Source organism: Macaca fascicularis, chromosome 3, assembly GCF_037993035.2.
Source record: "Macaca fascicularis isolate 582-1 chromosome 3, T2T-MFA8v1.1".
Lineage (NCBI taxonomy): Eukaryota > Metazoa > Chordata > Mammalia > Primates > Cercopithecidae > Macaca > Macaca fascicularis.
The window spans coordinates 56,284,046-56,308,750 of NC_088377.1; the positions used below are offsets into that span (position 1 = coordinate 56,284,046).

Here is a 24,705-nt window from a genome sequence, read left to right on the forward strand (position 1 = left end):
GGGCTCCCCGGAGCCTCCCAGTCTCTTGATCAAAGCATTCCGCTATTCTGATTTATTGCCTGCTTGGTGAGTTATTTTTTTTCCTCTAAAGGAGACCTGTGTGTTCAGCCATTACTTTGCTCGGCGCTGCTCCCAGGCATCTCCGACCCTCGGTGCTGTGGGGAGCCCCACACTTGGGCTCCTCGCCTCTCGCCCTCGCTCCCCGTCCCTCCTCCCCTCTCTCCGCCCCTTCCCCCTTTTCTTTCTCCTCTCTTTCTTCCCCTCTCTCCCTTCTTTCGGCCGCCGTCTCCCCCGCGCCCTCCTCGGGGCGGAGGGAAGCCGTGAAGGGGAGGGAGGGCTCGGTGTCAATTTTTTTTGTGTGGCCGCGGCCGTAGCCTGTGGCGGGCGAGCGGGGAGACCCCGGCGCAGCAGAGCCATGGATGGCCCGACGCGGGGCCATGGACTCCGCAAAAAGCGGCGGTCGCGGTCGCAGCGAGACCGGGAGAGGCGCTCCCGGGGCGGGCTGGGGGCCGGCGCGGCCGGCGGCGGCGGGGCTGGCCGGACCCGGGCGCTCTCACTCGCCTCGTCGTCGGGCTCCGACAAGGAAGACAATGGGAAGCCCCCGTCCTCCGCCCCGTCCCGGCCCAGACCCCCGCGGAGGAAGCGGAGAGAGTCCACCTCGGCCGAAGAGGACATCATTGATGGATTTGCCATGACCAGCTTTGTCACTTTTGAAGCGCTGGAGGTAAGGGGGACCCCCCTCCCCCCGGGTTCCCTTTATGCACGACCCCACTCGGCTGCGCCCGGCTCTCCTGCCTCCCCCGCCGCGCTCCGGGCTGTCTGTCTGTCTGTCTGTCTAGGCTGAGGTCTTATTGTTGGTGGGGGGAGCTGGGGGCGCGGGCAGACAGGCAGCAGGAGGGAGTCGCAAAGCCGTGCCTGGTCTCCTCGTTTCCTCGTTTTCTCGCTCGCCTGTCCCCTGCGCCCCCTCCCTGCACCCCCTCCACAGCAGATGGGCAGAAAGAAAGGGGTTCAGGCATCACAACAATGCGCCCCCTCTCCACGGAGAGCTCTGCCCCCACTTCTTCCTCCTCTCCCTCCCCAATCATGGCTTCTTGGCTGGTGGAAGTCTCTTTGCTGGGTTTGGGGCGCCTGTGGACGGTTCTCTGTGTGCTTTCTACAGAGTCATATATTCGTGTGTGTGTGTGTCTGTGTAGTGTATACCTTTCTCGGGTGTCCTCGGGACCGGAGACTGATGGGGTTTTGTGGTTTCTTTGCGCCTCCCCCCATTACCCCCCATATTCTTTTTTTTTTTTTTTTTTTTTTTTGGTGAAGCTGGGGAAGGGGGCGTTTTCTCCTGGTTGGGAGAAAGGAGGGAGGAGGGGAGAGAAGAGGGAAGGGTGGAATAGCTCTCTGTATTCTGTTATGGGGCTCTGTTACAGAAAGGGTTAATTATATTATCTATACACATACATAGGCACATGTGTGTGTGTACATGAGCAATTTAGTTAAAGGACAGAAAAAGGTACACCAGGGAAGACTGGTGGGAGGAAAGAATAAAATCCTAGCTGCTGTCTGAAGGGCTTGTCACCAATTGTCCCTCTGCCTTTCCTTTTTTTGTGTTTTCTTTTTTTTTCTCTCTCTAAGTGATTGGCTTTGTGTGTGTCTGTGTGTGTGTATTTCTTTCTTTATTCGTTGGGCACCTGCAGCGTTGATTTCCAAATGCACATTTTCCTTCCGGCCAACTGGCTCCTAGTGTGGGGGAAAAGGGAGGGAGGGGGAGACTGTCCAGGGGTTAGGGGGAAACTATCTTTGCCTGGACCTATCTCCTTTGGTGTGGTATTGGTCATTGGCCTCTCTAAATTTAACCGCCTTCTTTCCTCCCCCACCTCCCTGTCCCCACCCCCCCCCACACCATGCACACATACACACAGAAGGCTTTGAGATTCTGCAGAGTTGGTCCACCTTTCTTAAGCACAAAACCAAGATACGGTTTATAGTTGGCTTATAGTGTTTCATGCACCTGATGTGATGGTTTGAGGTTCCTGAAGGAAACTTTTCCCTTTCCTTTTTTTTTTTTTTTTTTGTTGTTGTTATTATGGTATTGTTTCAAATGCTCAGATGCGAGCTTTGTTAATGACAGCTTAAATCTCATATACAGTAACTGTACAGGTTTAGATTGCTGGTTCTGTTGATGTGTTTGGGTGTCAGGTTTAAATTTTGTTTTCAAAGGAAGGCTTCCTATCAGTGTTGTCCTTTTCTGTGTGAACTGCTTTTGGTTGGGCTGCTGGTGGTGATGGTGGTGGATGGTGGCCAGTGGTTGGGAGTAAGGGAGGTACTGGTGGTGGTGGTGGAGGTGGTGGTGATGGTGATGGTAATATTGGTGGTGGTCATAGATTTTGATGTCAGCGATTGAATCAGTTACTCTCTGGTTTTAGAATTGGTGCTTTATTGGCCAAAATTTTGAGTGTTGAGGTTCACCACTTATTAGAATAATTCCAACTGTGGCTTTAAGTTTGCCAAGGTGGGTGGTTACCGTACAGTGTGACCTCTTTCTGTCTCTCTCTCTTGCTTTAAAATAGGAGTTGAAATGGCAGCATGTTCCTAATAGAACATGCTGTTTGGAATTTGGTTCATCATTGCTGTCTGTGGTTGGTTTAGGAAAGTACTTGTAAGAGCTGTTACAAGTGGTTCTGCTTTCTGCATGGTTATCCTGGGCTGTGGTGTGGCCCCTCTCAGGAATCAGGAGGGGCCACTAGATTCCCACGAACATTTTTCGAGGACAAGTAGGGATATATGTGTGTGTATATATGTATATCACTTATGCAGTTCTTTTTGATGGTTTTATTTTTAACAAATAGGTGTTTGACTGGGCTTGTGATATATATCTATTTATTTGGCTTTGGCGAGAAAATGTGCTCATTTTAATTTATTTTGTGCTTAAAAACTTGTAATTTTAAAAGAAGACCAAGTTCAAAATGTACAGTTAATACCATTTCTTTCTTTGCTCTGATTATTTCTTTCTGCTACTTTTTTAGATTCAAAATCCAAGTTATTTTGGTTAGCTGAATACTGTGCCACCTTCATATCTAAATATCATATGTATATCTATGTGTAGGTATAAAAGGTCTAACTTTTTTAAAAGTTTACTTAAAATTCTGTAGAAAAATTTAAACATACAGAAGTAGACAGAACACCCAACATCCAGGTTTGAGAACTACCAACTCATATCTCATCTTGTATTTTCTATGTTTCATCTGTTTTGTCTCCCACATATGATCTCATCCGTATTTCTCATATAGAAATGCTTCTGTATGAATCCCTAAACCATAATGACTCCAAAAATCCTCAGATCCCACCAAAACCCCCACAGCAGTATTATCACACCTAAATAAATGTGTAACAGTTCACTAATACCAAATATCCTGTCAGTGTTTACATTTTAAGAGGCCCAAGTTTTTAGGGAAGCCATAAATACATTTGTCAGATTAAAAACACACAATGGGAAATAGAAATCATCATATATGTCTGGTTCTTTGGCAAAAGGTAGTTTCATTGGCTGTGTGCTATCACATTGTGTCCATGCTGGATGGTCAGAACATATGTGTGTAGTGATTATTAAATTAAAACCTCTGGTGGTCCACTGTATTCAGTCTGGAAGATTTATTGAACTATCACCAAGAAATGTGAGGGCTTATTGGGAACAGGCAACTAAACTATGAGCTTGGACAAAAATGTGTGTTGCGGGAGTATTTGTAAAAGTTAGTAATTATTATACTTGCTAAGAGTTATCCTAAATACGTGGTATGTTCTTGGGCCTTGTGTTTAGAAATGAAATCAGTTGTCACCACATGTCATTAAGGGTGCTGCTGGTATGATATTGTGAAAAGAAACCAGAAATATTGGCTTGTACAGCTAGGTTTATAGCTTGTGCCAGTTCAGAGCAATAACTGGCAAACAGTGGAGTAGCATACTTTGTGTGTTAATGGACACATTATTTGATTTTGTTGTGAGTAGCTGATTTTGGACTTCGCTTTTTAAAAAAGAGGCTTCTAACTCATTATGAAATGTGCTAATATAAATAGTTCCAGTTCAACTGATTTTACTGATACTGGAGTAAAAGTGATAACTTGCCTAATGAGAACCTGCATTTTTATCTTGATTATTTTTTGCTGTTGTTGGATTCTTTTTTTGAGATGTTGAAAGCTTTAGACGTAGTTTGACAAGTCTCACATTTTATAGGCGGTGAAACTGGCTGAGATAGTTTTATATTCACAGGACACTTGTCTTGAGTAATTGTGCCCTGAAGTTCAAGTGTATGATTATGAAGAGTCTCATGATAGAAGATAAGAGGGTAGGCGAGGAGGCTAAAGTTGAACGTGGTGTTCTTTTCATTATGCAGTTGAGAAGCAGAATTAACATTGGTATATAGTACATTGTTTGTTTGGATATGCTTTGAGTGACAGGATGAGAGCAAAAATCCCCAAATAAGATGTCTAGTTTTTTTAAAAAGTGGCTTTTAGAAAACAAAGAATAAATGGGAATGTTGGGGTCCTACCACCATCAGTGTGTCCTGATGTGTCAGATAGTGTTGGCTTTCTGCTATTTGGGTTTCTTTTCTGTGTTGTCGCTATTAGGAAGCCATGTGAGTACCATGGCTGAAAACTTGACTTTGCAAATTCATTATTTTTTCCCCTTATTCCTCTTTTGTGCACTGGGTTCTTAGAGCAGCCTCCTTTTTTACAGCTGACCAAGGGAAGCTAAGATGAAATTTGTGGAATTAGCAGAAAAGAGGCCAATTGGAGCTTTGTAGGCTTATGAAAGTAAAGGAAGACTCATTTCTAGTGGTTAGAGCATCAAACCAAGACTTTGATGCGGTCTTCACTTCCTGGCTCTGTTTCAGGGCTTACCCCACACACACATCAGTAGCATAAGCAGGCTGTACAGAATTTGATGTACTTATAACATGCTATGTTAATAGGCTCTAACAATTTATTATGGTCAGATCACTTTTATTTAGTTGTTTAAAAAACAACATTAGTTACGTGCCTTTTATCAGTCAGCAGATGTTTATGGAGTGCTTAATATGTGCAAGGCACTAAGAATATAGAGAACCCAAACATAAATGTAGCGTTTTGAAAAAGTATGTAGTTTAGTTGATAAATTAAAGCCAGCACCTGTGAAATAATTTTGAAACAGGCACTTGAATGCCTAATATCAACTAAGCACGATAGGCTTTTAGAGACAGGCTAGTGAGATAGGCTGAAGTGTTCAAGAAGGCTTCATGGGGTAGATGGGACCTAGAAGGGTGAAGTGATTTGGATATATGGGAAGGAGTTAGGGCTAGGGAGAGCATTCTAAAGGAATAGTGAAGAAGGCACATGAACCAGATGCTATGTGGTTAGGACTCGGAGGCTAGGAAGGGCTGGTGGAAGTAAGTACAAAGGTAAGTAAAGAGTGCTTTTAGTGGGGCGGGAGACCTGTGGAGACCCACATTCCACGCTTGGCCTGCCTAACTAGTGTAGCCTTTGGAAGTTAACTTTCTAAAAGCATAATTTCCTTTATCCATTAGTGGAGAGATTTAAACTAGTTTAGAGCAAAGCTTCTCAAGCTGAAAGGGAACATAACTTTACAGGATGTTCATAAATTGTGTTCTAGACTGAAACAGAGTGATCTACCCTCAAATAGTTTTTGAAAATTGATGGGGTAGACAAAATTAAATGGATGCCTTGTTCTTTCAGAATTAAAAGTCTATTGTGTGAATGTGAATTTTGAATATCAGAGAAGGCACTGTGATGTGTCTAATTTCCTAAATCTATTTTGACCACAGAACACTTTTATTCTCTGCATTGTAATCTATAATCTAGTATGGGAAGTACTAGAAAGGATCCAAAAAAGTCCCTCCAGATCTTGGAATTTGGTGATATCTGAGTCTGGGGTGAGTGGGCTGATGGTAGACGACTTGGAAAACCAGGCACAGAAGCTTGTAGTCAGTGCGTGGGAGCTGCTTCTTAAGCAGGAGTGGCAAGGGGAGTGAAAGTGAGGAAGATGTAAACAGTGAGGGAGACTAGTCCATGTCTTTTCCTGCTCCCCTTTCCTGCCTGATATCTGCCTTTTTACTGATTCTCACCAACCCCAACAGGAGGTTCTCATTAATAGCTCTTTCAGTGTGATGATACTAGCCCAATTCTGATGCCACCAAGCTGCCCTTCAGCCAATGTTTTATCCTCTCTGTCCCTTCTAGTTTCATGTATTGCTGCTCTTTAGCAACCTGTAAAAAAAGTTGGATGAGAAAGGAGGTTGACATTGATGTTAAAACAAGGATTTCAAATTATCTGCCTTTGGCTTGCTGTATATGAAGTGGTAGTTCAAAAAAGGGTCAGAACCTCTCTTTTGCTATTAGAGAGCCAGGAAAAGCTGTGGAACTGTGTTTCTGTTGCATTTTTCACTTTCTTTTTTTGGAAAATTTGGCCATGGGACTGTAAAGGAAATGGGTCAGTTCCAGCGTTTGACTTCTGAAAGTGTGCATAGCTTTAGGACCTGAGAAGTGATGAGAGAATTTGGAGGAAAGGAAGGGTATGAATAGTGTGTGTGGTTATGAATTCAAGTATTTTACTATACTTACCGAATTTCAGTATTTTACTCTATAAGGCAGACCATCACTTGAGGAGTATTTATGTGAGATGTGGTTGAAGGTTGTGAGATGATGGTTCCATGCAGCTTGTGTTAATTGTGGATATTAACTACTTGCGCCTTTTTTTGGAATTAGAATATAAATGAATTCGTGAATTTAAAAAATGAATTGTGAGGTTAGGAATTGAACCTTTGATCCTCTCTGAGAGTAGTGTTCTGTAGTTCTCACTGTTGAAAAAGGGTTAAGAAAACAGAACAGTAAACATGATTCAAGGAGTGTTAAGGGTGATAAAGAGATTCTGAGACTCTTCTACACCACAATTCTATGTATTGTCAAAGATAAATGGTGACTATTTAGTTTGAAAGAATGTTAGGATTAGAAATAAGGTCCCCAGATGGACACAACAATAGTTGAGGCTAGCTATTAAGGAATAATTTAGGTCTTAAGAGTTATGAGATTTGGAAGCCTTTGGACAAGAAGGTCTGTGGCACTTTGTGTGTTTGTGTGTGTGTGTGTGTGTGTGTGTGTATGTGCCCACCTGTGTGCATGTGCAGGGTGAAGGATGGTGGGTTAGTGGCTTTACATTTTATTTTATTTTATTTTACCCCTATCCTATATAGTTGTCATAATATACTAAATGCAACCTAACTTTGTAAAAGTGCTTCATGCTGTTTTTTTTCTCCTCCAGAAGCAACTTTTTTTTTTTTTTTTTTCAGAATTAGGATTAAACCCAATATGCTGCAGATGTAGGATAAAGAACCTAGTAATGGGATAGCAGCTGTTAATTTTAGAAAGTTTTGAAAAGATTCATGTAGATTTGAAAACTCAGATCACTGAAGTTAAGAAGAGCAATATGATAATGAATTTGGTAAAACTTGAGACAGGAGAGGATCAAAAATAATTAGTAAGCTGGAGCAGAACTGTTTTCTCTTAGGTAATCAGAACCTGTTCCATTAATGTAGACTTTTTTCCCCTCTGGAAGGTGGAGAGAATATCGAATTTAAGACTGGTGAGACCCTAAGTGTGACTTCTTTCTTCAAAATCTGAGCTATGTTCTCCTTCATTTCTTCTAACAAAATTCCAGAGTAATGATAGTTTCTATTATAGCTTTGTATCTGTTGGTATGCAATCAATACATATTGTGAGGTCACAAAGAATAGGCCCTTTTCATGCTGTTAGTATGAGGAGGGGAGGAGTGGATTTTCTAGAATTTGACTGCCCCTGTTTATTTAGGAAGAGACTAGACAAGTATAGGCTTCTATGTCTTAGTCCTGTTCAGGTCTCTGATTCCATCCATTGCAAGGGGCTCTGGACCCCAAAATCATATGAATTGGTGCCTTCTTTGAAGGTGTTTATTTCACATATTAGTGTATGTGACTCTCCTAGGGTCCAGTTAGATTCCCCGCTCACCTGCTGCCTACTTTCCTCCTTTCCTTCTTTTATCTCTCCTTCCGATCCTTCTTTCCTCTCTTCCCTTACTGAGGTAGAGCTATCAAAATTATGAATGCTGTTAATAAAAGGGAGTGCATTTAGAACATTGTGTATGAAACGCGAAAATTGAAAAGTTTTTAAATTTCATTATTTGAACTGTGACAATCTGCTTGAGGAATTCTAATTTAGCTCTCTAAAGGTGAATTGCTTGCCACAGCTTTCTTGGCTGTTACAGCTCACTTTTCTAATTTCTCAGCTTATATCTGAATTCTAGTTAGTTTGTTTGCCAGAGCAAACTTTATAAATGATCAACTGCATACAAATATTTTAAAAATGACTTAACTGTCATTTTAACTTGCCACTATACCTCACGGTGCCATACCTCCTTGTTACCGCTGGAGTCCTGGAAAACCCATGTGCAGTAAAATGGAGTCACAAGAGAAAAGCCCACAATTTGTAAGTAATGGAAAATTGCCAATGCAAGTTGGGATTCATTTTCGGCAGAAAGTCTTTAAATTGAAAGTATTGTGTGGCCGCTATTAACTGAAGCACAGCTTGCAAATACAGATTGCAACTCTTGGTTATATGGGTGAAATCTGATATTTTCTTTCTTTTTTTAATTTATTTATTTTTGAGACAGGGTCTTACTTTGGTTGCCCAGGCTGAAGTGCAGTGGTATAATCATGACTCACCGCAGCCCTGACCTTCCTGGGTTCAGGTGAGCTTCCCACCTCAGCCTCCCAAATGCTGGGACTACAGGTGCATGCCAGCATGCTCAGCTAATTATGTATTTTTTGTAGAGATGGAGTTTTGCCTTGTTGCCCAGGCTGGTTTCAAACTCCTGGGCTCAAGCAATCCACCCTCCTCAGCCTCCCACACTGCTGGGATTACAGACGTGAGGCACTGTACCCGGCAAGCAATCTGATATTTTCAAACTGTGGCTAAGTTGTAAACCTGAGACTGAGTTTTAGTCATTGCCAGGGGCAAGTTGTGATGACACCTGAGGGATCTCATTTTCCTTTTTGTCCCCATACCTACCCTCCTCTGCACCACAAAACCTCATTTTAAGTTTTTGTAAAGTTTCTGATCGCAGTAATATTTTAGAACTTAAAAAGAGGAATTAAGAGATTACAGTCCCATATTGTAAGTATTTCTTGGTTGTTATATTGAAGTGGACTTCTTTTTCTTTTTTTAATTTCTTCTAGATCTCTTTGTTCAGTTATACTTGTTGGCTAAAGGTTGCTGGTTAAATGTTGTTTAGTGAAATGTTCTGTAGTTAAAATCTTCACAAAGGAAAAAAAGTAAGAATGAAGGTGTGGATAGCACAATAATTGAACGTTAGATTATTACTTGTTTTCTAGCCACATGATAGAAGTTCCAGTGACTTCCACACATTCTGTCTGTACACGTTCAGTTGGCAAAGAGAATGAAGGTCCTGGACTGTGTTTTTCTAAGAAATGATCTTATATAGTTGAAGTGAAATTATACTTTCACTGGAGCAAAAAGGGAAACAAGCATTTGATAAGTGTGTCATGCTGCATATTACGGTTTGCTCCCTCATTTGTTATGATTACTTGAAAATTACAGTTTTGAGATTAATATGCAGAGCTAAATCTTTAGGAGGTATCCTAAAGTTAGGACCTACACTTTTTCAGAGCAGCCTTTTGATCCATTTTATTCCAGCCATTGGTAGTTGATGTGCTTTCTAAGCCATGTGGCATCAGAGGCACAGATGTTGTCTTTAGTGATGTAGTTCTACCTCTCATTTTGCAAATGAAAACACAGCCCACGGGGGTTAATTGACCTGTTCAAGATCACACTGGGAGTTAGAGGCTCTCGCTGTTACCCTATGAATCTAGGAGACTACTTCTTGTAAGTTAGTACTGGGGAGTCCCAAGGATTGGGAAGCTTGGAAGGAGATTTTTTAAAAACATAATGTATAAATGTGGATGAGCACCCATGATTGTAAGCTTCCCATTTCAGCTAAGAAATGTTCTGATTTACACAATATCAAGAACCTTTAAAAAGCATTGTTCCCTCCCTGCACTCTCTCCCAGTATATCACCCTGAAATTAGTTGGCCTTTCTCTGTAGATACACTCATCGTTTTTAAACACTGCCCCCACCTCCCTTTTATAAGGATGTAAAATAAAAAAATAAATATTGGGGTGGTTTCTCATCATTGAATGTCCAGTGGAAAGATAAAATAATTATTTGGATGTAAGATGACCTTAATGTGGCCCATGTAAAATTTTAACAAAATTTCTTGTGTAAAATATTTTCGTTAGCCTAGCAATCAGTGGAAACTCACAGCAACTTCATAACATTGGTAGCAGGATGTATGGAGTGAGTGAACTTTGGAGTATAGTGGAGTTGAGGCTCAACCAAAATTTTCTTCTGAAGAAATACTCAAAATATTAAATCCACATGATGTGTTGACTAAGGCATCTTGCCTGTTCATTGCTGAACCAGAACATTTATAACAACTGTTTGTCATGTGTATATATTCATAGCCATTCATATAATTAAAAGAAGTTTTCATGGGATTGTAATAACATATCAAGATGGATGTAATTAAAACAGAAGCAGATTGACACCCTGAATTAAATGCAAACCATAAACCAGGATACCTGAGCATTGTGCCTTACATATTTGCTGTAGGGGGCAGTGAGCCAAATATGCAAATAAAAAGACATTGATGAATTTCCCTGGATGTGTATGTGGTAGCAGAGAACCCAACTATTTTATTAATCTTTTATCAAGCATTGTTTAGATTTGCAGCAGCCATGGAATGTATTAATTTGGCAGACCAAATAGCTTAGGACCAGAAAGTAGGAAATAATAAAGGGAAGACATGATTGATACGCTGTCCTATAAATAACACATGCGACTGACAAAGGGGCTGAGTAATCTTTAGATCTGTGCTTCATTTCATTAATGGAGTTGTTAAACCAGGATGTTTGAGTTGAACTTCAATCAGAGAGGCTCTGCCTCCCATTTAAAATGCAGGCCTGTCTCTAGTTACTCTCTGGACTGATATGTTGACAAAATTGGTGTAAATCGAATTTTTGTAAATTGGATCAAATGCACCAGGGGAATCTTGCTGTGAAAAATATGAGTCCTTTTTATCAACTATAGTACTCCTCCTCTCTGCAGGGAGGCTGGGATTTTGGTGGAGTAAATCTCTTTAGATGGGCATTGCTTCCTCTGAGACAGTTTTCTGCATATGTTCCCCGTGCTCTGTTCCCTGTGCTCCTGGAAGACAGTGACTGTGAGATTTGCATTTTCTCTTCAGGTTTTATACCTCACTTGGTCGGTGCTTCCAGGAATAATTGGTGGTGATTTGAATAAGCCCGCATCATTCAGATTTCAGAGCTTGGTTTTCAAGTGCTTGCTAAGGAGGGCTCCCGGCTATGAATATGGAGTATGATTTCCATATCTGTTCCATTGGGGAGTCCAGGCATGTCATAACCACTTCAGAGTCATGATTGTACCGAGACACCCTAGCTATAATTTTTCTATATGACAGTTCAGTTTTAAAATTGTAAAGATGCCAAAAGCAGGGCTGCATTGTTATTAGGGAAGTCAGTGACATCTGTTATATCTTGTTAACCAGGGGAGGAAAATGCTTTAATCAAAACATCTAATTATGCCCTATGAACTGATGAAATAAATATCCTTTGCTAAATTTTTGGAATTGGCCTTAATGGAAGAAGCTGGCCTCTATGAGAACTGTGAAGTAAATTTACCATTTTTATTTGGAAAAATATTTATTCCTAACCATAGTGACATAAGGGTATTTTAATTGTATCAGATTACTTTTATACTGTGTGTTGAAAATAGTTGTTTTTCAGAAGTTGTTGAAGCCAGCATCACGTTTCTGTTATTGTGCTCTCTGACTCCCTTAGCATATGAGGCCTCCAGAGGGAGTTTGTATTTCCAGATGTGAGCCTAGGAGGATATGTGGTGTCTTAGAGCCACCTGGGGAGGGAGCAAATGATAATTGCAGGTGAGATGCAGGGGGATAATTCAGCCTGTGTGCTGGGAGGTGCAATTTCACACCTGAATGTTGAGACCTGCTGTGTTAGACACTTGTGTTGTTTTAAAACGTTTTATTAGTCTAATATAGAAATGGACCAGATTGTCCCAGGTCACCTTCAGTTGAAAGAATATAAATGTTTTTAAATATTGAAGTATAATGTGATTCCAGAAATGGTTCCTGTGTTTAAAAGTAGTTTTACATATATCTGAAAGCATTAAAAGCTGTTTAACTCAGCATATCTATACTGCCTCTACCTCTCTTGATCATTTCTTAAAAATTGTAAATTATTTCGGCAATGTGGCTTTCCACTTTGAATCATTCAAGCTTCAAACTATCCAGTAAAACCATCCTTTTTATCTATATTTCAAACCTAGAATTAATTTTAACTATAGTTATTACTTGTTTCCAGAATCACTGATGATGATGATAATAATATTAATGATAGTACATTACTGATAGTCTTAATGCTGGGATATGGATTATTTCTGAGAAATGAGTAGGTCTGAGAAATGCTTTACTTCTTAGCTTTGGGGGCATTTCATCTTTCTGACATGGTTTTCCCATGTATGGAGATCTTGGGACCTGCCTGAAGGAGTTTCTGAAGTGTTGACTGTGACACTATGGGCTTCATGTTTACTTTGGGATCTGGTGGGAAGTTCAAGTCCTATTATTTTTTCCTTGGTCTGTTTTATGCTTTGTGATGGCTCACTGTGTGTTTTTTGGGAGTTATGACTAGAACCTTGGAAAAAAGAGAGCCAGAGTTTTCTCCCTATATTTCTATTTTAAAACTTTTTTTTTTTTTTTTTTTTTTTTCCTGAGACACGGTCTCATTCTGTTGCCCAGGGTGGAGTGCAGTGGCACAGTCATGGCTCACTGAAGCCTTGACCTCCTGGGCTGAAGTGACCTTCTCACCTCAGCCTCCTGAGTAGCTGGGACCACAGGCGCATCTCACCACGCCTTGCTAATTTATTATTTATAGAGACCGAGTCGCCCTGTGTTGCTTAGGCTGGCCTTGAACTCCTGGGCTTAAGCGATCCTCCCATCTTGGCCTCTCAAAGTGCTGGGATTATAGGCGTGAGCCACTGTGCCCAGCATTATATTTCTTATGTATTGTTATTCTCCCTGTATTCTCTGCCTAAATGTAACCCCTGCACTCTTTTTATATATATCCTTCTGGGGATATTTGAGGCTTTCAGAATTGTTTCTTTCTTCACTCAATAATCTGTGCATAGTAGGTACTCAGTCATTGCTTATTTACAGTTGACAAAATTTCCATGAGAAGAAATTTTTGAAGAGGGAGCTGCTATTTACTATTTGCCTTGTGCCAGGCATTGTGCTAGCAATTTTGCATTCGTTATCCCATTGACACACCCTATGAAGAAAAGAATAATATCTCTGTTTTATAGTTGAAGACACTAAAGCGCAGAGCCGTTAAATCAACTTGGGCAGGATCAGTATAAGAGAGGCAAGAAATGTAGCAGTTTTTGCCTGACTTGAAAGCTTGGGCTCCTTACCCCTTTACTCATTTTCATACAGATACATTTTGTGAAAGATTGCCACATGGTCTCTGGTAGACCACATTTGTTCATTGTTGTGCTGAAAATGTTACAAAGGATTTTCTAGGTATAATAATAGGATTTACAGGAGGGGAGAGTACTTATTGTCCAGGTCTTTATTTCCTTTGAAAAGTTAGAGCTTACAGTTAGGTTGCTGCCACTCATACAATGTATCTGTAACATATTCCTTGTTGTTTTTTCTCTGTCTGTGTCCCTTTCACTGTTTCTCCCTGTTATAAAATCTGACCTTTTCCTAGGTTATACTACTCAGGTAGATTTTAAACCATTGTCAAAGGCAAGGATTCAGGCTCATGATATTGAGGGTTATTGTATGTCAGTGTCTGTTCTAAACCCTTGCACTCATTTATCTCACTGAATTCTAGAAGTAGCTCTCTGGAACACAAATGTAAAATTGGAATAAGGACTGGCATGCCCTCACAGATTACTGTGCATATAAGCTTATATTCTGCTATAGATTCTGAAGTATTTTGTCTTGTCTGCTTTTAAACTATTCTGGGAAGCAGCTCTTCTCTTGGGAATCTATTTCACAATAAAAAAGACCTTGTTTTGAGGGCTAGGTGTGTGTTTTTTTAAAAAAATCTATTAGGAACTCTATTCTTTCTGGTAAAAGACCACACTAAATAGCTGTTTTTGCTTTTCTTGATATCTGTATCTTGAAGATACCAGGTGACAAATAGTCCATTGATATCCTCTGTCATTATTTCCTTTCATTATTCTAAGCAGATTTGCAAATTGTTCTCCCTCATTTCCCATTCCACCCTGTTGAGGTTTGTTTATGCTACAAAGAGTATCCTAATGAATATGACTTATTAGATTTGCTTCTTCAGGAAATCCCAACTGCATTTAGAGTACTGTACATTTTTGAGAAGCCCCCTCCTCATTTCCCCCTGGGCTAAGTTGGGCCTCCACACAGGTCATCCTCTAGGACTTCAGGATTCAAAACTACTCCATTACCATTCATTTACAAGGAATGGGGGTTAGTACAAAGACACACACACAGAATACCCTCATTGGGCCTGAATTTTCTAAAAATTTCTAGATGAATATGAAGATCAGTCAAGTTACGTACTTCTGTCAAGAGTCACTCTCTGTCTCTCTCTCTTTTTTTTTTAAGAGATGGGATCTCACAGTTTCCCAGGCTGGAGTGCAGCAGTAATCATAGCTCACTGCATCCTGAAACTCCTGGCCTCAAGCGATCCTCCTGCTGCAGCCTTCTGAGGAGCTGGGCCTACGGGTGTGTGTCACCATGCCTGGCTAATTTTTAATTTTTTTTTTTTTTTTTGCAGAGACAGGGTCTTGCTATGTTGCCCAGGTGTTCTCAAACTCTTGGGCTCAAGTGATCCTCCTGCCTCAGCCTCCCAGGTAGATGGGACTGCAGGTGTGAACCATTACCCCGGCTAATTTTTTTTTGGAGGGGTAGAAATGGGGTCTTGCAATGTTGCTCAGGCTGGTCTAGAACTCCTGGTCTTAAGCGCTTCTCCTGCCTTCACCTCCCAAAATGCTGGGTGTGGGCCACTGTACCCATCTGAGTATCCCTTTGAAGAGATGTGGCAATTTCTTCTTGGAATCACCATGCTCTGAGATACACAGTCTTGCCTTTCTCTCTCCAACTACCTCAATAAGCACAATTGCCCCTTTGTATGTCCAGAATGGAAATGCCATACTAGAATTCTGTTTTACAGATTATAATTGTTGGGGAGACCCAAGTCAAAACATGTTCTTTGAAATTTAAATATAACTGTAAAAGGAACCACAGAGTCCAGGGCTTTAAAGTTGATCTTTTATACTTTAATTTTATGTATTTGTAAAATACGAGTTCTATATTGACTCTAGGGCCTGCTCAGATTGTAAACTCTTAGTAACTGTGTCTTTTTAACTATTCCCTGTGTCCTTCCTTGCCCCTCTGGTGGTCTTTAATACCCCTGTTGTGATATTTTTGATTAAAGAAACATAGTATGAAGATGGGCTGTCAGGGATGGATGTCAGTTTCACTTCAGGGTAGTGGGTGCCACCTATTTTCTGTTTTCAGGTGAACATTACTTTAGCATTATTTTTTTTGAGACAGAGTCTTGCTCTGTCGCCCAGGCTGGAGTGCAGTGGTGTGATCTCAGCCTACTGCAACCTCTGAGTCCTGGGTTTAAGTGATTCTCCTGCCTCAGCCTCCTGAGCAGCTGGGATTACAGGTGCCCACCACCATGCCCCGCTAATTTTTGTATTTTTAGTAGAGATGGGGTTTCTTCGTGTTGGCCAGGTTGGTCTCGAACTCCTGACCTCAAATGATCTACCTGCCTCAGCCTCCCAAAGTGCTGGGATTATAGGTGTGAGCCACTGCATCTGGCCTATTTTAGCATTCTTGTTGTAGATTTCTACATCTGCTGCCCATATTTCAGCTGTACTCTTATTTTGTTTAGTATGATATACCTGGGATTAGGGACAGACAAATATGTATGCGCAACCTCATTTGGAAATTACATTGTTGAAATACAGCCCATATGGCCATTGTAAAATGGTTAGTACTGCATATAATTGCCTTTCCAATGATGTGCTTTGTCATTACTTCCATCTTCCAAGAAGCACTCCTGTAGCATGCTGACAGAAATAGCGTCATTAGAAAACATATGGACATGTAAAGGCATTAAATCATTTTTAGTTTAAGGATTAGATTACAGTGTTAGAGGATGGGTCACCAGGCTTTCAATCGATGACTCTTGCTTAGTTCAGCACTGCTAGACTGGATGATAGAGATTTGCCAAAGTCCAATTTACTTGTCTGCTAAGTGTACTTCATATCTTCCCTGCAATTGTGAGAACGTCCTTTAGCTGTATATAAGTCTCTATATCATAGTATTGCAGCCAGTTGGCTTCTCAGGAATGTTTTTTTCAACTATTCATGTCCTGTGCAGAATTCCTTTCTAGGATGCTCCCTCAACCTCTGTTTTTCTGAATGTGAGCCCAAAGCAGGCTAAGCCAGGATTTATTTTATTTGGGGGTCATTTAGATATGAAAAGAGACTAGGTGGTGGAGTCAAGAAAGTACCAGGTGGCTGCCGTGTTGCCCAAATATTTCCTCCCTTGTATAGCATCTATCTCCACATGGGTCTCAAGTCCACCTCCCTTCTTCCTTTCCCCTCTTAGAAGCAATGGGATTGTTGCAGCCTAGAGGCTCAGTGGTAGATCCCAGAGGCCAAGGGACCATGTGATAGAGTATGGAAAGAGACCACCCCCTGAATCCTGCCCTTTGTAGTTGGATGTTTTTTTCCCCCCACAACTAGATAGGTTTACTATCTGGCTGTACATATTCTAGGGATGCAACAGCTGTGGGACATGGTATGATTTGAATTTTCAGGGTCCTTTTTGTACTTGTCAGTGAATAGTAAGTGAAATTGCATAATGGAACATCATTCATCAAATTTAATATGTCTTCTGTGGAGTTTAGCAGAAATAATGTGGATTTGGGGACTTTCAGAGTGATAAGGGACTTTGGAGATCCTCATGGGCAGTGGTTTTGGGTATCCCAGGGTACGCTGAGTCATTTGAGGGGAGATCCTGACTTTATTAAACCAGAACTCCACCTTTACCTGTCTTACATATTTATATTGATGTATTAGGGTAACATTCTCTTTGGGAAGAAAAAGGTGTCTGGATTTGCTTATTCTTTCATTCAAAAAAAATTTATTGACAGCTTCTATGTGCTAGGCAGGCATTATTCTAGGCACAGGAAGTACCATAGTAAATAAGAAAAAATAGATATCTATTCTAATGGAGTTTATATTCTAGCAAAGGATGGGGGGACATACTGTAAAAAAATAAACAAATATATAATATGTTGGGAGGTGACAGGGGATTTTATAAAGCAGGGTAAAGCAAGAGTGAGAACTTAGCACAGCAGGTCCTCAAATAACATCAGTTCTTTTCATTACAATGTTGATGAGAAAAAAAATTGATTCCTGGCCAGGGCAACTGTGTGGAGTTTGCACCATCTCCCCGTGTATGGTCAAATTGCTTTCATTATGCATCGTATCACGTATTTAACTGAGGACTCACTTGTATGTGTATGCCTCCGTGATGTTTTATCCAGGGTGGGTTAGATAAGGCTTCTCTGAGGAGGTGATATTTGAGCAGAAACTTGAAGGAAGCAAGGGAGCAAGAAATACAGATACACCGGAGAAGAGCTTTCAAGGACAGGGGAGAACAAGTGTAAAGGCTTTGAGGAAGAAGGAGTGGCATGGCATGTGAGCAACATAGGAGACGTTGGTGACTGGAATGAAGCCATTGAGGAGGGTACAGAGAGTGGGGAGGGGCCTGTGGTCACTTTAACTGAGTGACTCCAGAAGCTTAGAAACAGCAGGAAGCAACTGTCCAAAGCCCTCATTCCCCAACTGAAAGTGTTTTTGAATTTCCCCAAGGTCACCCAGCTGATGTTTAAACAAGAGCACATCTGGAGCTCACATTATATTCTTTTATGGTAGCTTCTCATTGTACCTCGTGCCGCCACTCCAGGTCTTAGGAGACATGGGGCATCTTTTTGGAGACAAGATTTGTGTCTCCTTTCCTGTTAGTGGGTGTGGCTCCTCCAAGAGATGTGCTTCAAGACTGTACAGAATTCCAGTGCCCAGTCATCACAAATTGGGAAACGGCTTTGCCAGTACCAGAATCACCACCATTTGGGTGATTATTTTAACCACAATGGCTCATGTTTATCACAGGCTTACTGCTTGTGATATTTGTTGTACCCAGAGCTTTACGTGTATTAACACGTCTAACCCTCACAACATCTCTGTATAGTAGGTCACGTTATCGTTATTTTAGAGATGAGGAAACTGAGGTGCAGAGAAGTTAAGTAATTTCTGTATGGTCATGTAGATAGAAAGTTGTGGAGTCAGGATTTGAATTTAGACCATTTGCATTCAGGGCCTGCATTGAGCCTCTGACACAGAGGGGGTTGAGCTTGTCTCTAGAGAAACTAATTGGAATACACTCCCCTTGCCTCCATTTTAAGGTGGTTCTAGGGCCTAGCCTTGGGAGTAATACCAGCTTGTCACAACCCACTTCTGTGACTCCCGGTGTTAGTTTGTATAGAGGATTTCACAGCCAGTCTGGCTCAGTACTGGCAACTTTGCTGATTTTAGGTGGATTCCTGATTCAGCAGGTACCTTTGGTCTTTCTGAGCTGAGTTTGACTAGAGCATTTTTCAAGACCTGCATGAGAGTGTATTACAGAATACAGGCCAGTGTTTTCAAGTCAGCCGACCCAGTTTTAACTGGTCTTTTTTAGCCCCAGTGAAGTAAAAGCCCCAGACACCACCAGTGCCCATAATCCATAGGAATGTAAAATCATCTATTTAGTACTGGTGCTTTTGAGGACCAGTACACTATGAGCTTGTTTTAAATTTGTCTAAAAATGTGTGCATATGTATATATGTATATATACGACTATGAAATGTTTTCTAGGTATGGAAAAGTATAAAGCATAACATAGACAACACCCATGTACCCACCACCAACTTTAATAAACCTTATGATTTTACTATAATTTTCTTAAAATGGTAGGTTATTTTTAGTGAGGAGGAACCACAGTCAACCGTAAGTTTCAGAGCCCAGGAGGCTCAAACCTGGCCACACATTAGAATACCCTGGGGATACCCTGGGGAGCTTTAAAAAAGTCTCTGTACCTCTGGGAGGGTGTAGGAAGCCCCCACCTCTGTCATCAGAACTTTGAAAAGCTCCCCAAGGGAGGGATTCTGTCATGCAGTCGGGGTAGAGACCTACTGTTCGGAGGGTTGTGTTCGGTTTTTCTTCACTGGGTTCTCTCAGATGCCTGGTACCAAGCCATGTGTGGTATTCCTGGCCTTTATATTTCATTTTCTTAAAGCATTTTTTAATGTGGTTCTACTTTTCAAGATTCTGGGGGGTAATGTCCTGGGGAGTTCCTCTCCTTAGACTCTTCCCTCTTCAGCACCTTATGAGGCAAACCAGATATATTTACATATTCGTTACAAAGCATAAGCATCAGGAACTCTTAGAGAGTAGGAGTGAGGCATTAGAGAGGGGACTGAGAAATTCAGAAGTATTGGGAGCTACCGTCTGTTGAAAGTGTTTGAGATAAGTGAAAGTTATAACATTACTTTGGAAGCCAGTGGGGACGCAGGGTTTCATTTAGAAAACCTGGAGTCACACATACCTTTACAGGAAGGCTGTGAGCTGTGGGATGGTAGTTGAGGGCCTTTTTGGTCTACATCACAGGTTTATCAGTGAAATACGTGGTAAGATGTACAATAAGATGTGCCTTGCCACCAGAGTGGTCAGTTCTCTGTGGCCACACGTCCGTGACTGTATCCTCTTTCAGAAGTGCTGTCAACTATGTGTTATGTTTGGCCTATTTATCCTCTGTGGGCCTTGGCTCCGTGCAGCACCTCCATCCCTGTCTGCCCACTCATTCATTCAACAGATAGTTGCTGAGTTTCTTCTCCGTGCCAGGTTCTGTTCTAGGCACTTGGGATAAAAACAGTGAACTAAACAAAGCTTCTGCCCTCAAGGAATGACATTCTGCGGATGTGGGGGAGAGGTGGGTGAGTGGGTGGTGTTACATTCTGGTGTCGCATTGTTTTTTGATGTGTCTAACACAGAAAAAGATGTGTAACTGTAATCCTCTTTTAGAAAGCTCTAGGGGAGCCATTTGGCAGGTAGGGAAGTGTTTTGCCTAATTTGGCTTAAATTATGGTTTTTTGATTCTGAGGATTTCGATTACAAATGCCTCCATGAATGTATTTCTTCAAGAGAAATTAAGTGCTGAGACATTAAAGCTTGCAGGGACCTTTTGAATTGGTTGGATTTTATTAACAGCTTAAAATGATGAGCATGGTGTACAGTAAGGTTCAAGCTTAGGGGAGATGCTGAAGAAATAAGGATACTTGATTTTCTTTCCACTTGAAGTGGAATCCACTAATCCATCTGTGCTCATAAATTTAAGAGAAGGAGAGCAGAAAACGAAAGTTTATTTCTAGGGCTCTCTACTGGGCAAGGCTATCAGGTTACCTTCATTGAAAAGACTTAATCAGAAGTGAAACTTAAATCTGTTACAGTTGTCCACAGCTGTCCAGGGAATTGGGCACTGATGAATACCATCGGACGGACCCCTGAATTGAGGGAATGCCTCAGAGGTCATGTTTGGAGTTAGTCAGTAAAATGGATCTTGAGAAGAAAATAGAAAGTTTGAGGGAAAAAATTACTGGAAAAGAAATCTTAAAGCGTTTGGATTAGATGTTAGATGGATGAAGAAAACAGTGGGTGATATGATTTCCTTTCTGGATTACCATCTTCATCAGATATTGTTGTTGACTAAAGAAAACATATTCCCAGCATGTAAGGACTCTTTATACCTGTGAGCTCTTAAAAAGAATCATCTGAAATACTAAAAAAGCAAGAATATGTTGTTTCACTAGCTTTTGATTCCTAAAGTAGATTTTGACTTCTGGGTGTGGGAAGGTGGGTGGAAAATGAGTTTTTGTTGTTGTTCAAAGGCATGAAAACATTTTTGCCAGTTTATGTTTTCCTGGTGCATTTAGAAATCTGTGGATCCTTGGGGATAGTGTATGCAGGCAAATAGAGAATCCAGTACTTGTGAATCTCCCTGAATCCACAGGTTTGGGAATAAGGGCAGGGACTTGAGGGTTCACAGATGTGAAGGTTATACACATAACTCATGCAGAGAGATACAAGATCTTTTTGTACCCCCTTTGATTAGAAAGAATGGGACGTGAAAGTACTTAATTGTCAACTTCGTCTTCACCATACGCCCAGTATTGATGCACCAATGATAATAATAATGAGAACAAGCATTTATTGAGTATTGAGTATTCTAATTGCTTAAATCAACTCGTGTAATTCTCACAGAGTGGTCCTGTGAGGTTAGTGCTGTTATGATTCCTATTTTAAAGGAGAGGAAACAGGCACATAGAGTTTACACCCAAGGACGAGTGTGTCAGTGGTGGAGCCTGTACATTTTGGCTTCAGAGCCTGTCTTGAACCACTACATAAGGGAACTAAATAAATGCTTCTTAAGAGTTTTATTCTGATGTTGCTTTTACTGGGACTTTCACTCTTTTTTCTACCCAACCCGGCCCACCCTCACCCCACTCGCCTCCACTTTATCTTTGGATGTCTTCAGAAGTTATAATATACCTTAAGCTTGCACCTTATTATAGATGAGAAAATAGAGATCTAGAAAATTATATTATATAATTGTTCTGTATGACCTAGTGAATCAGTGGTAGAACAGGGACGTGGAACCCAGGTTTTCTGATATTTAGGTCACTGCTTTTTCTCACTGCACTGTATTGCTTCCATTAAAAATATTTTAAACTAACTGAACTAAAAATTTATAAACTTAATTTGTGTCACTTGTACTTCTGTGGATGAACTAGATTAAAATAACTAGGTGCTATGAGATTGTGCTCTAGGGAGGAGGGTGGTAGACATTTTAGGAACTAACATTTGCCTCTGGGGTTATTTGACCTACTCTTGAGGATGTCTTTCTAATCTTTGGTAGGCGTACTTAAAAGTGAGGGAAAGTATTTGAGGAAATACAAGAGCCATTTGCAGACTTTAGTTTTGTATGATCTGTGGGTTTATGGAAGGGTTTTTTTCTTTCTTTCTTTTTCTTTCTTTCCTTCCCTTCCTTCCCTTCCTTCCCTTCCTTCCCTTCCTTCCCTTCCTTCCCTTCCTTCCCTTCCTTCCCTTCCTTCCCTTCCTTCCCTTCCTTCCCTTCCTTCCCTTTCTTCCCTTCCTTCCCTTCCTTTCTTTCTTTCTTTCTTCCCTTTCTTTCTTTCTTTCTTTCTTTCTTTCTTTCTTTCTTTCTTTCTTTCTTTCTTTCTTTCTTTCTTTCTTTCTTTCTTTCTTTCTTTCTTTCTTTCTTTCTTTCTTTCTTTCTTTCTTTCCTTCCTTCCTTCCTTCCTTCCTTCCTTCCTTCCTTCCTTCCTTCCTTCCTTCCTTCCTTCCTTCCTTCCTTCCTTCCTTCCTTCCTTCCTTCCTTCCTTCCTTCCTTCCTTCCTTCCTTCCTTCCTTCCTTTTTTACTTTAACCTCCAGTGGGGACACAACTAACTGAAATCTTAAAAACAAACAAACAAAAACCCTAAATACAAGCCTTCTTTCGCTATTGTTTGGCAAATAAGATTTCACAAGAGGGTAGAAAGAACTGCCTTGATTCTTGGTGTTTTAGACTTTCCTATAGTCTAGTTTTTTGTTTTTGTTTGTTTTTTCTTTTGGTCTTGTGATTCCTTTTGTTGTTATCTCTTTCCTTGGCTAATGCTTTGTTTAAAAACAAGTGCTCTGGTATTCCAAAACAAATTATCCAGCAGGCTTCCCGATTGTGTTCTCAGATAAAAGACCCCAGGGTAGTGCTCTAACTCGAATTTCTAAATTCGGTTGCCTATGCATGCCTGAGAGCAAAATTCAGTTTACTAGTTCGCTTCCAACCCAGATTAATATGGTTATCTAAAGCGAGGGAATGTACATTTGAAACAGGAAATGTGGATTGGATTTACCCTTTCAAAGACCCCTAATGGGAACTTGGGATGTAATGAGTAGACTTTTGTCTGGGGTTAGATACTGTGGGCTCCCGTTTGTTTTTGAGTTTTTAGGTGAATGAATGACTTTAGTTCTGTCATTAAACCTCTGGAATTCTAAGGTTTCAACAATGTAATAATGATAATGAAAATAGGGAAAGGCTCCTAGACTATGCTGTGGAAAAATACATGTTCAGATTTTACTGAAGACCCAGAATCCCATGTGGCCACAAATAATTTGATTTCACAGTTTCTATTTCTAGATATACAGGATGGGGTTGCCAGCAGAAGTTATATAGTGGTTATAACATATCAGCTTCCTTTTTAGGGAAGATACTGTAATTGTGAGAAAAATGGTCACAAAAGCCTTGGCCAAATATTGTTTGTAGTTGGTAAGAGAACACTCAGTTATTGAAGCTTCTGCGAACCTTTTCCAAATAATTTACACCTTTTCCCTAAAGGAATCTTCCCACCTCAGCCTCCTGGGTAATTGGGACCACAGGTGCTCATTACCACACCTGGATGGATGAATGGAGATATATATATACATACACACACACACACATATTTGTAGAGACGGAGTCTTCCTATGTTGCCTAGGCTATGTTACACTTTTTGTCACACATGCTGGGTATGGAGAATTTGGAGTAGGTAGTTTCAGATTTGCAGATCACAAGTTCTTGCCTTGTGCAGTGGTTTCTAAACCCAATTGCATATCTATACCTCATGGTAACTTGTTAAACATACTGATTCCTGGACTCTGTGTCTGATCTGCTAAACATTAATCCCTGCTCTGTGGTCTGGAACATTAGTTTTTTGTTTTCTTTTTGGGGTGGGGAGGAGGGGACAAGGTCTCGCTCTGTCACCCAGGCTAGAGTGTAATGGGCTGACTGCAGCCTCAAACTCCTGGGCTCAAGCAGTTCTCCTGCCTCAGCCTCCCCAAAAGCTGGGACTACCACCACCATGCCCAGCTTTTTAAAAATTTTTTTGGGTTGATACAGGGTTTCACTTTGTTGCCCAGGCTGGTCTTGAACTCCTGGGCTCAAGGAATCTAGCTGCTGAGGCCTCTCACAGTGCTGGGATTACGGGTGTGAGACACTGTGCCTGGCCTGGAACATTTAGGTTGGTTTTTTGTTTTTGTTTTTGTTTTAAAAATCAAGTTCCAATATAGAAGCTTCGGAATCACTATTTCATAAAATATTTTTGAGTGTTTTCCTGGGGCATTGGTAATGGTGGTGGTTTATAATAATTTATTTCTATGCTATGTAACTTTTCTGAAAAGAAAACGTTCATGTGTATTTGGTTTTAAAACCTTATTTACTGTGAAATAGAACAGATCCTGGAAAAAGTATAGTGTACAGCTCAATGAATGATCACAAAGTGAATACCCAGGTAACCAGTACTCGGATAAAGAAATAGGACTTTGACCCCCCGCAAAAAATTATTTTTATTAGATTCCTCAAATTTTCTCTTCTATTCCTCCTC

General features: G+C 40.9%; 1 protein-coding gene across 18 annotated transcripts in view; it reads left to right on the forward strand.

Annotated features, from left to right (window-relative positions):
• The first annotated feature begins 356 nt into the window (after positions 1–356).
• Positions 357–24,705, forward strand: part of AUTS2 (activator of transcription and developmental regulator AUTS2) — a 1,209,597-nt gene continuing 1,185,248 nt past the window's right edge. For all 18 annotated transcript variants that reach the window (XM_005549414.5, XM_005549418.5, XM_005549420.5 and 15 more), the window contains exon 1: positions 357–724. In XM_005549414.5, coding sequence (XP_005549471.1) covers positions 416–724 — 309 coding nt within the window. In that variant the 5' untranslated portion in view covers positions 357–415. The remainder of the gene's footprint in view (positions 725–24,705) is intronic.